The sequence below is a fragment of the Callorhinus ursinus genome, unplaced genomic scaffold (genome assembly GCF_003265705.2).
Source record: "Callorhinus ursinus isolate GAN/ISIS: 27379988/994484 unplaced genomic scaffold, GSC_fseal_2.0 scaffold100, whole genome shotgun sequence".
Lineage (NCBI taxonomy): Eukaryota > Metazoa > Chordata > Mammalia > Carnivora > Otariidae > Callorhinus > Callorhinus ursinus.
This window is the reverse complement of record NW_027397162.1, coordinates 389,459-400,865: the sequence shown is the minus strand read 5'-3', so window position 1 is coordinate 400,865 and position 11,407 is coordinate 389,459. Positions and strand designations below refer to the sequence as shown.

The 11,407-nt window shown below is 50.4% G+C and overlaps 1 protein-coding gene across 3 annotated transcripts; it reads right to left on the bottom strand.

Annotated features, from left to right (window-relative positions):
* LOC112806877 (zinc finger protein 264-like) lies at positions 1–10,647 on the bottom strand. Of its 3 annotated transcripts, none has more exons than XM_073889037.1 (4): positions 9,585–10,647; positions 8,395–8,577; positions 7,930–8,056; positions 1–1,059 (listed from the first exon to the last, which is right to left on the bottom strand). In XM_073889037.1, the coding sequence occupies exons 2-4, from the start codon at positions 8,428–8,430 to the stop codon at positions 632–634; spliced, it is 591 nt and encodes a 196-aa protein (XP_073745138.1). In that variant the 5' UTR covers positions 8,431–8,577; positions 9,585–10,647; the 3' UTR covers positions 1–631. The 3 variants fall into 3 exon arrangements, with proteins under 3 accessions (XP_073745138.1, XP_073745139.1, XP_025705164.1); XM_073889038.1 differs by lacking the exon at positions 9,585–10,647 and adding an exon at positions 9,272–9,536; XM_025849379.2 differs by lacking the exon at positions 8,395–8,577.
* Between the last annotated feature and the right edge of the window lie 760 nt (positions 10,648–11,407).

The window sequence follows — 11,407 nt, the reverse complement described above, 5'->3', positions numbered from 1 at the left end:
AGACACCGTAATCATGTGCAAGATGACTGATACAGGACTGCTCCTGGCAGCACCACGTATGAGAGTCAAAACATGTGAATAACTGAATGTACACAGAGTAGATGAATATGATGTGAGACAGGTATTTATTGATTTTCTTCAGCTAAAGGAATTTGAGTCTATTTTTATGTTGAGTAGAGAAAGGATGACATTACATTACAAAACAAACAATATGAATGAAGAAAACATCTTCCTGAAAAGGTGTGCTCTAGACTCTGGTTCAGGAACTGGCCAGGGCCAGAGGCAAGACCTCTCCCTCAAGATGGAAGGGGAAGCTGCAGACACCGGAGCCTGAGCAAGTGCGGTAGGGTCGAGGATCAAGCAATGGAGGAGGCGGACTTTACTTTCAACGCAAAGACCCGCTGACACCTCAGGGGTCATATGCTGAGACATCCAGGGCTGGGGAAGTGGTAACCACCTGGAACAAAGTCTGAGCTCCTGGAGTAGCTCATGCAGGACACAGAGCTGACTAGAGGCACCAGCAGATACAGAGGCCGGTGAGGAGACTAGTAGCATCCCCCAGAGAAAAGAGGATGGGAGCGTGCACTGAGCTTGGGGACGGGTCTGAGGAAGGTGGTGCAAGTGACGGGATTCAGGAGATGTACAAGATGTGAAGCGCACAGGACTGGGGCATGGCCGGATGCGGGGACTGAGGGAGGCGGCGGTGTGAGGATTCTCTGAGGCCGTACCCAGTCTCTAACCTGCTTGGGTGGCAGGACCATTCACTGAAACTTGGGAGGTGGAAGGAGTGAGCAACATTCTGGGTACCTTGCCAGGCATGCTGACTTCGGGTCAAAGGGCTCCGTGCCTTCCAAACCCCCAGAGAGGCCAGAACAAGAAGCTTCCCCAGGGAACCAGGGCCAGTGGTCTCCTCCTGGTCTCGAGCCTGCAGGGTCTCCCACCTGCCCACATCTTGGCTCCTACCTGGATAGGCGCTTTGAGACAGGTGTCTCTTCCACGTCCACAGCTCCTGCCCGTGCTCCAGCTGGTAGATCAGCTCAGGTCTAGGAACAGGACACCCTGTTCACAGAGAAGGAAAGAAGACACTAGGGTTTCTGTGAAAAGAAAGAAAACGTCTCAATCTATTCTGGGACTTCAGGATGCGGAAATGACCTCGGAAAGAAGTTGCTCCCATCCACACTAACAAAATACCAACCTGTCACCTGGAAATAGGCACAAACACCACTGCTGGGATCCAAAGACTTTAGACAGTAGTGCTGGCTGTGTAGACAGCACCTATTCTCTTTGGCTTCCAGCACACAGAATCCCAGGGAATATGACTTCCTCCTTCCAGAAAGTGTTTCCTAATCAATCCAAGTAAGTGAGTCTCAACCATGCGTGCATCAACCCCTCCTGGCATGTTGGGTTCACATCCAATGGAAAGGAAATCTCTGCAGGTGAGGCCTGGATATCGGTAGATTTTAAAACCTCCCCAGATGATTCTGGCATCAAAGGAAGGTTGAAAAACTAGTCTCTACCAACCTGCAAGTGGCATTCCTCAATCACCAATAGTTAGAGGTACGCAACTTTAGAAAGCTCTATTCCAGGATGGCTGAATGAGGGGATCTGCTGCTCCTGTTGTCTGGCGGCGTCCCGGGACTTTTGTGAGGGAACCTGCCTAAAAGACCTACACCATAGAGAGGAAGTAAAGAAACACACAGCTGGGTTATCACCCACCCACCTGGGAGCCAGTCCCACCTCTGAGCTTCTTATTATGTGAGATAATAAATTTCCTTCAGGGTGAAGACTGAGCTGCTCTGTCATATGTAGCCAAACACAGATGCAGGGTAAAAAGACACAGGACTCTATAGAGAAATCAAAGGCAAAGGCACCAGGACCCACAGAAGGCTGCTCTGGCAGATCCTGAACAACACCCCAAGATTATCAGTTGTCACTAAGCAAATCGCTCATATCTGCTACACGCTCAGCACAGGGCCCAGTAATGGGGCAGTGGAAAGGGAAGACTCCCTTCAGCTATATGGGGCTTTAGGAAGCTGAAAGCCCAAGAGAAAAAGGAGGGGGGTGCGCTTTAAAACTTATGTACCAAGCAAATACCAGGTCTAGAAAACATAACTCATTCTAAACTATTTATTGATTTAAAATAGTAACAACCCCTAGATACAGAGGGAGAAAATAAAAGATAACTAAATAAGACACAGTATATAACTAAATCACAGTCTATAATTTGACCCAATTGGAAATGCAAAATTTATATACTAAAAACTTATATGTTATATATAATAATTATGTATAGCATAACAAAATTTATACTCCAAAAAAAAATTTATCACCAAAACATAACACGGCACTGATCGGTTTTTCTGACTCTACAATATAGGTTCTGAGTTAACTTTAGAATTTGCTAAAATGTACCAAATGACAAAACTTCATACATTTAATTAATACTAGGGCTCAAATCATAGTGATACCTGGAGATCCCACTAAATTTAAATATTACTCTGCCCAAACTTAAAAAGTAGCGAAATACAGAGGAAAAATACGTATGTCTCACTTTAACTGTAGACTTGCCTATATTTCCCCTACTCATAGTATCCATTGTCCTAAAATATCCCATTTTGGGCATGGATGCTCACAAATTGACTTGGTAAAATGGGACCCACAAACACCAGTTGAGATAGTGAATATGGCCCAGTGGAAGCTGGAAAAGGGCCTCCAGGGAGTAAAACTTCACATAACAGCTAATCAATAAAGGAATGACTGTCCTATTGCTTCTCCATTTGACAGCCCAGTTGTGTCTGTTCTTAACCTGGGAAAAATAAAGGGCTCCTCCTGGTGGGTTACTACAATCTTAATGTGGTGGTCCATCCATTAGGGTTCCTGCTAAGGACCGAGTGTGTCTGCCCCTAAATGTCATTACTTAGCCCAAATTCCCAATGTGATCACATCTGAAGATAGGGCCTGTAAGGAGGTAATTAAGGTTAAATGAGGTCGCGGGGATGTGGCCCCAATCTGGGAGGACTGGTGTCCTCAAAGAGGAGGAGAAAGGGGCCTTTCCAAGCCAGAGGCAGGGCCACGTGAGGACACAGCACAAAGGCAGCAGCCAGGAAGAGCTCATCATCAGAAACCCGTCTGCTGGCACCTCAGGTCTGGGACTTCCAGCCTCCAGAATGCCATGAAAATAGAGCTATTGTTTAAGCCACACAGTCTGGCAGGCAGAGCTGATCCACACGATCCACACACCCAATACCCAATATAAATAAATTAATAACGTTATCCAATCAACAACCTGGCGACGACCTTGGGCTTACAGATCTGGCTGACCGTCTTCTGTTCAGGGCCTGTTTCAACGGCTTCTCTGCCAGCCTGCCTTTACTCTGAAGGTAAACTCTTCTTTCCCAGGCTGCCTGTGAGGCTGGCTCCACAGCTCTGCCGCTGCAATCTCTGCACACAAGAGCTTAAGTGCACCCACCTTTCTCTAGTAGCACAGGTGTGACGGTACACTGACGACAGCCTCGTCCAAGGAAATTCACTCGACACATTCATATGGATACATCAATCCGGTGTCTTTTCGTCCCATTGTGGGGACAGTTTCAGCTAATACTACTACTTAGTGTTATTTGGGGGCTGGTGACTACATTCCTCATTTATAAATTTTATTTAATCTCACTACTGCTGTTAGTTACCAATCAGCCCAACTGATTACCAATTACCCCAATTACCAATCCCAAAGGATTTCCTCCAACAAAGACTCTAAGATCTATTCAAAATACCGTTAACAGCACAAGCTCAGCACAGCTCCTCAGGACTCTGTAAGACAGAATGGAACCCCATCTGGGCCCTCTGGCATAGCTCCACTTGTAGGAGGTGGCAGCTTCTCCTGTCCTCAGTCCCTTGCCAGACGCTACAGTGCTGGAGGAGGTCAGCCCTCCCCCAGACCCTCTGGCCACCTGGAAAGTCCCTTGAGATTAACAGAGTGAACAGTTACGGGAGTTTCTGGACTATTAGGAAGACACTGCTATCCATCATACGTGATGGAGTTCAGTGGAATGTTGCTGCTTTCTATCCCTTAGCCAGAATGTTCTAAATAAAAAATGAGACCTAAAAAATATTACTTGACCAAACTTCGTGGGGGGGGGGGTATCTTAGTGCCAAATGCCCTGATCAACAAATGGCCCCATCTCCACATTCATTATAAAGTGCAGGGCCATTGCCTAAAAATGGTCTGCTTTGGGGTAAAGAACTCCTAAGAATCTCTTGTCTCACAGACACTCCAAATAGAAGTCAAAATCATACATCTCTGCACATACAGCCACAACACAAGGCACTGCCAGGACATTCCTTATTCCCTTCAGAGTTGCAGACAATACTGGTAATAGACACACATTTCACTTCTCAAATTACACAATGCTACGCTCTGGGAAGAGACATTCAACAGAGCTTTCATGGCCCAAACATGCCCCAAAGAACTGGTTTAAGTAAAAGACATAAATGGTCACTTGAAACAACTCCTTTTAAATTCCAGTGTGACAAATAAACCCCTAAATGGGTCTCTATCTTGCCTTAATAAAAGGCCTCTTGGTCTACTTACACCGCACACTAACACCACTGTTTCAACCAAACATGGCAAAAACCCCATCGATGTGAGTGGGCACTCACTTGCAAAGGATACCCCAGTCACACACCCAGACAACATCGTGCCAGACCCCTCAACAATGAAGACGACTCCACCCCCTGATGCTAAAACCTTCACCCCAGCAAATGTCCATAGACTACCTCTCTTAAGACAGAAATTAGACACAGGACCTTTTTTGCTTTCTATTAAGAATTCTATTATGTTCCTGAGGTGACTTTTTTAAAAAACTTCTAAGGAGGAAGGGTAAGGGTGACGAATCATTTGATTATAACACTGGAACATTCTGTTCCATCCCTTCACCTCTGTGGAGGCAAAAAGGGCTGGAGATTGAGTTCAATCACCAACGGCCAGTGGTTTCATCAATTATGCCTAGGTAATGAAGCTTTCACAAAAAACCCTAACTAAAGTCATTCAGTGAGTTTCCAGGTTGGTTAACCCAACGAGGTGCTAGAAGGGTGCAAGCCCAGAGGGCACGGAAGCTCAGTGCCCTGTCCTATGAACCTTGTTTGCATCTCTCCCATTTAGTGGTTTCTGAATTCAAAACAGTTAATATTAAGTAAGGTGCTTTCCTAAGTTCTGTGAGCCACCCTAGCAAATGGTCAACTCTGAGGAAGGGGTCCTACCTCTGATTTACAACCAACTGATCAGCACAGGTGACAACCTGGACTTGAGACTGGCGTCTGAAGTGGATGTGGCTGGGAGGGCGAGAGGCTGCCCAGGAGACTGAGCCCTTAACCTGTGGGATCTGTGCTAACTCCACGTAGTCAGTGTCAGAACTGCATGGTGTGAAAACAAAATTTGGTATCAGAAGTTGCTGAGTAGAGGAAAAAGTTCTTCTTTTACACACAACTACAACACACACAGGCACATGTGTACAGGTGTGTGCACGTGTATATATACACAAAACACACACAGATACGTAAAATATACAATAGCATTACCTCCCTGTGTCGTCTGTCACTGAGTCACCTCCGTAAATTAAAATCTTTCAAGTACAAATTAATAGAGGGGGAATGCTGTGGGAATTTAAATGAGTAGAGCATGAATAGGCCCGAAAAGTCCTGCTTGGTCAGTGCTCAGGGCATCTGTGCTGATGATTATGAACTTTTTTAACATGACTCATGTCTATTTTTTCTTATTTTCGTCAAAGAAAGAATCTTGCATCACTCTGGTAAATGGGAAACCTAGAGTCACTTCCTTTGGTGGCAGGTCACCACGAAAACTCAACAATGAAATCAAAATGATGTTAAATCCCAGTGACCTCATGCTCCCTACTCAGGGCTATAAACTCAAGGCTACTCCGTTTTAAAGGGAAAAGTACCAACAATCGGAGGGTGGGGGGAATGAAGAAAGTGTATTAAGACTCAGCACTAAATCCAGACTTGCCATCAAAAACAATCAGAAGGCAGGAAACGATTATGTCAGGTTGTCTCTCAATGCCAGTTGACGAAGTATTCCTGCACTCTCTGAAACAAGGTTTCTCAATCTCGCATAATTACTTGGGTTCATGGGCATGACTATTTAGGTCAAGGTAATTCTTTGTTGGGAAGACAGGGAGGAAACTGTCCTGTGCATTGTAAGGACGTGCTGGCAGCATTCCAGGTCTCCACCCACTAGGTGCCGGTCCCACCTCCATCCCACCTGTGACAACCAAAAATATCTCCAGACACTGGCCAGCGTCAGCGGGGGGCGACACCATCCCTGGATGAGAACCACTGGCACAGAGAGTTGTCACCAGGATGACGAGACCAAGTGAGGGGTGGGGGAGGGGCCGCCATGAGCTCCGCTGGGCAGGACACAGCTGGCGAGACAGTGATTCTGCACAGAAGGGGTGACCGCGAGAGAGGCTGAAATGGCCACGGACACTCCCCAGGCAGACACAACAGCAAGCAGAGGCCCGAGGCAGGGCTGGGCGTGGGGAAATCACTAGATGCCCAGCACAGCCAGAGCACAGTGAGCTCAGGGAAAGCACTGACGGTGGCGGATGAGGTCAGCAGGAAGAGAGAGTGGACTTTTTATTTTGAAACATTTTGTTATGAAATATTTAATCTAGCCAACTTTTCTAATTTTGCTTTTTCTCTTCTCACTGACAGACATAATTCCAGTCCTCTAAGAACAGGCATGTCTCATCCTAAGCTCTGGATTTATAGCCCTCCTTTCCCTCAAGTTGAATGGCGCTGTGGTCACTCTCCTCAAGCAGAGAAACATCTAAGCTGGTGTTTCTCAACCATGGCACTCTGGATGCTGCAGGCGGGACAATCCTTCATTCAGGAGGGCGGTCCTGTCCATCGAAGGACGTTTACGGCATCTCTGGACTCTAACCACTAGACGCCAGTACCACCTACACTCAAGGCCAGACAACCCAAAGTGGCTGCAAACATCGCCAAATGTCTCCTGGGGGCACAAATCCCAACTGCTGAGAAGTATTACTCTAACCTCTCTCTCGGACTGGCAGAGGATGCTGGCCCTCGAAACAAGTGATAATCGCGAAGGCACACAGACACAAAGGAGCCCCACAACCGGGATCATGTTGTTTGGGACAACACCTGTTGGCACTGAAGGCAAAGGCCTCCCGGGGCCCTGCCTGACTCACTCTCTTCTTGGAGAACACCCCATCACTCACAGCCCTGCTAAGGACACTTGAGCCAATCAGGCTCACACAGTCAGCTCCCTCTCTGGAATGTGAAATCAGAACCTCGGATGGAGGCCGGTCTGTGCTGGGCACTGGGTGAGAGGTCCAGAGAAGCACTGGCTCGGGTGGCCGTTCCTGCCCCAAGGACACCGCACACAGCCCAGCAGCAGACAGAGAAAGAGGAACAACATAAACACGAAAAAAGACGCGGAGACCAGGAATCTGGGGGCCAGAAAGAGCAGGGACCAGGTGGCCAGTCCTGTCGCAACCTGATGAGGCAGAGGAAAAACCTTTCTGCATACAGTGACATGAGCAGAGAGCCAGAGAGAGAAGCCAGGACAAGAGACCAGAAGCCAGGGTATAATCGTGGTGGTTCCCTGTTCCTCTGTCAGTCCCTCACAGGACCCAGCTGGAAACCCTCCCTCTGGGTCTGCACAACACCCCCCTTTCCTTCCATTACTTTCTAGGAGCCAAAGAGGAACTGTTTCTTGCCCAGACAGACACAGGAGAGCAGGCCCAAAGAGATGAGTCTAGAAAATGACTGAAGCTGTGGGCGGGTGGGGGTGGGGACCCAGAGGCCTTCTTGACCAGCCAGGCCTGGAGCCACAGGGTGCTCTGACAAGAAGGTGGCAGGTCCCCCCATGGTGGAGTGGGGAGGACTCACCCAGAGACACCAGAAGGCCACAGTTTTCCAGCATCACCTCCTGGTACAGGGTCCTCTGGGCCGGGTCCAGCTGCCCCCACTCCTCCTGGGTAAAAGTCACGGCCACATCATCGAAGGTCACAGATATCTGGAAAGTCAAACAGAGGTAGTAGCGTTGGCCTTGGGGCTGTTGGATGTGATCAGAGCTCATCCCTACATCCCTGGTAAAGACGCGGAGTGATCAAGGTTCAAATCACCAAGTACCTCCTGAGGGCTAAGCTCTGTGCTGGGCTCAAGGGGCAGGTGGGCAATGCTTTGGATGTACTACGGTAGAGTCTAAGGGAGAAGCTTTCTCCGTGGGAGCCACTGGAAGGTCACACAAGACAATGGAAATGACGCGAGGACTGGGAGATGCAGACAGCAAGGGCTCTAGGACGTCAGAGGAATGAGTGAATATGATAACAGTACCAGTAACAACAGCAGTACCTGAGCCTCACTGGTCCTGCTAGCTGCCTGCCCCATGCTGAGGGCTTCACATCCTGGTTAAAGGGACTATAAGTCCCCAGTTCTTAAGTCAGTCTCCTGTGGCTTGCATCCAAACTCTTGAAACCGACACTTGCCAGCTGTGTTACCTTGAAGACATCACTTCATTTCTCTGAGCCTCGGTTTCTGGATCAATACAATAATAGTTCCCACTTCACCAATAACAGTTGTGCGATTTAAACAGAAATTACTCACTGCTCAGTGTGCTTTGGGATTTTCACTGTTTCTCCCACAGCCCGTGACATCTCATCACCTTCATGGCACAGGGAAAGGCTAAGGGAGCTCCACCAATTGATGCAAAGTCTTGCATTTTACAAACCAGAAGCGAGATTTTTAAGACAGATTACTCTAACACAGTGTTGAAGAGAGTAAACTGGACATTCCTCCACCATCAGAGTGATTACAAGTACGGAGGCTATGAAGCATTTACCCCCGTTTTTGCTGTTAAATAATTTCCATCCACGCCCCCAACATTTCTGTGAACATGGGCCGAGGAGCAGTGCCCGGATTTGTTCCCCACGCCCCCTGGGCCTTCCCTGGGTCTCCCAGACTGGGGGGAGCTGCCACAATGAACCCTACGCCTCCTTGTCCTTCCTGAGCTCTGAGAACCTTTACCCCTGAGGCCGGGAAGCCCAAACAGCTACAGGTAACACCGGCACTGGCCCCCAAGCGTGCTGGCTGAGGGCTGGTGGTGCCCCCTGCGGAAGACCACAGGGCCTCGCCCTCCAGAGGCGCCCAGCAGCCGGGAGGAACCACCGCAACCTCACCGGCCCTCGTGGGCCTCCCTAACACCCAGGGTACTTTGCTTTAGTCCACGCACCTCTGTCTGAAAGGCTCTCCCGCCTCCGCCCGGTGCCCAAGGTCCCCTGTCGGAGGGGGCCAGGTGGGGCAGCGGCAATCAACCCAGGGCAGGTGGCGGGGTGGAGCCTCCCCTAAGAATGACGGGAGTCCCCGGCGGGAGCATCATTCTTCCCACCACGTAGTGAAGGGGCCCACACACCTCAGGGAACCGGGGACCACCGGGCGGCAGGCCAGGCGCGCGCGCCCAAACACACAACCGCAGAGACCCGGGCGGCGGGCGTCGGGGCTCCCCCCGCAGAGCGGCGGCAATCCCGGAACCAACGTCCACTGACCTGGGCCCGGCCGCTCGGCGGCGCCGCCATCGCGGGGCGCTGCGGGCGAGCACACCTCTGCTCTGCGCGCCCTGGCGACCTCGGCGGACCGCGGCGTCCCCCGAGTAAAAGGCACCACGACCCGGGCGCCGCCCTTGGCGACTGCGGGGATGGGGGCGGCTGCAGAGGCCGCGGCCCAGCGGGCGGCCGGCGGAGGGCACACCGCTCCAGGGGGTCACGGCCGCTACACAACGCGAGGGTGAGTTCCCTCCTCCTTCCGGCTCGTTCCCCGCGAAAGGGCCAAGGTGCGGCACCGGCCCAGCGCTCGGCAAGTCAACGCCGTCCCGGGGCGAACGGCGGAGGCTAATGGCGGCGGCAGCGGAGCGCCCGGAAGTCCCGCCCACGCAGGGCGCCTCAGGGAACGCCCCTTTCCGGGGCTGTCAGGGGCCCGCGCCGCCCCCGACGCCTTCTGGGTACTGTGGTTTCCCTCGTCTGTGTCCGGCCGCGCGGCGCGGCTCTTCGCCGGAGTCTTCCTCCTGGAGGACGGAGCGCGAGCCGCTGAGCGGCCGACCGGCCTCTTTGCGATTCGAGAGGCCCAGGGGCGGGAGCGAGAGCCTTCGTTCTGTAAAACCGAGGCTCGGGACGGACGTTCGTCAGGGTGGAGGCATATGCAAAGGCCCAGAACTCGCCGTCGACTCGAGGCTGGCCGGTGGACTTCCCCTTTTTGGTACCACCTCCCCCGATCCTCTTGTCTGGGAGCAGACAAAAAAGTAGTCTAAAAATCGACACCGCAGTCCGCGTTCACAAATTGCGCACTCTCTTGGGCCTCCTGTAAGACGAGTGAATTTCTGAGTCATGTAATTGGCCCAGATTGCCAAAGAATGGATTTGCCATCCTGTGAAGTGGGGAGGAGCAAACAGAGGGCGTGCGGAGGGAGACTCAGGACTCCAGTTTTGAACGTTGTCAATTTGAAACCCCCATGAGACCACAAGCGTGTGTTAGGTAGGCATTTCAGCCAATGACTGAGCATTGGACGAGAGTTCAGCCTTGATAAAATAAAGGAAATTTTCAACTTTCCGTGTTTGTGGGCCCTGCTTTTCGGGCTCGCAGGGAAGCTATACTTTAGCATTTACCAAAGTCGAAATGACTTTGGCAAAACGTCAAAGCATGGGCTCTATTTCTGCCCCAAGCACACACTGCACATCCGCTTTGTTGGAAAAAATAACCGAAAAGGAACATTCTAAACATAAAGATAAGGGGGGGAACCCCTCCTTAGTTCCCCTTAAAGTCATACGGTTTTGCACATACTAAAGACGTAAGACAAAGTCTGTAACTTTCTGGAATGCCCCTGGTCATGATGATTTGTAACTCTGTGTAAAAACAAAAATATAACACTGTACCAAACGTTCCTTCCCCAGAGCACTCTCTTCTTTGTGAGTGTGTACTGGTCAGCTGTCCTAACTTGAGCTTAAATAAAACTCTTTTTTTTTTTTAAAGATTTTATTTATTTATTTGACAGAGAGAGAGACAGCGAGAGAGACAGCGAGAGAGGGCACACAAGCAGGGGGAGTGGGAGAGGGTGAAGCAGGCTTCCCGCTGAGCAGGGAGCCCGATGCGGGGCTCGATGCGGGGCTCGATCCCAGGACGCTGGGATCATGACCCGAGCTGAAGGCAGACGCTTAACGACTGAGCCACCCAGGCGCCCCTAAAACTCTCTCTTTAAAATTTTAAAAAAGGTTTGTTCATTTTGTGTGGACCCTTCACCTATATTCCAAATCATGATACTACGTAGGACTATCAGAGGAATGAATGTAGACTGGAGAAGAGAATGGATGGAGCATGAA

What these genes read in the sequence shown, in the direction of transcription:
- LOC112806877 (XM_073889037.1), bottom strand. Translation starts at nt 8,430, where the DNA reads ATGGGGCAGGCAGCTAGCAGGACCAGTGAGGCTCAG. An exon ending in GCAGGACCAGTGAGGCTCAG is followed by an intron (nt 8,057 to 8,394) that starts GTACTGCTGTTG and finishes TTGACTTTCCAG; the next exon opens with ATATCTGTGACCTTCGATGA. An exon ending in TGGCCTTCTGGTGTCTCTGG is followed by an intron (nt 1,060 to 7,929) that starts GTGAGTCCTCCC and finishes CTCTGTGAACAG; the next exon opens with GGTGTCCTGTTCCTAGACCT.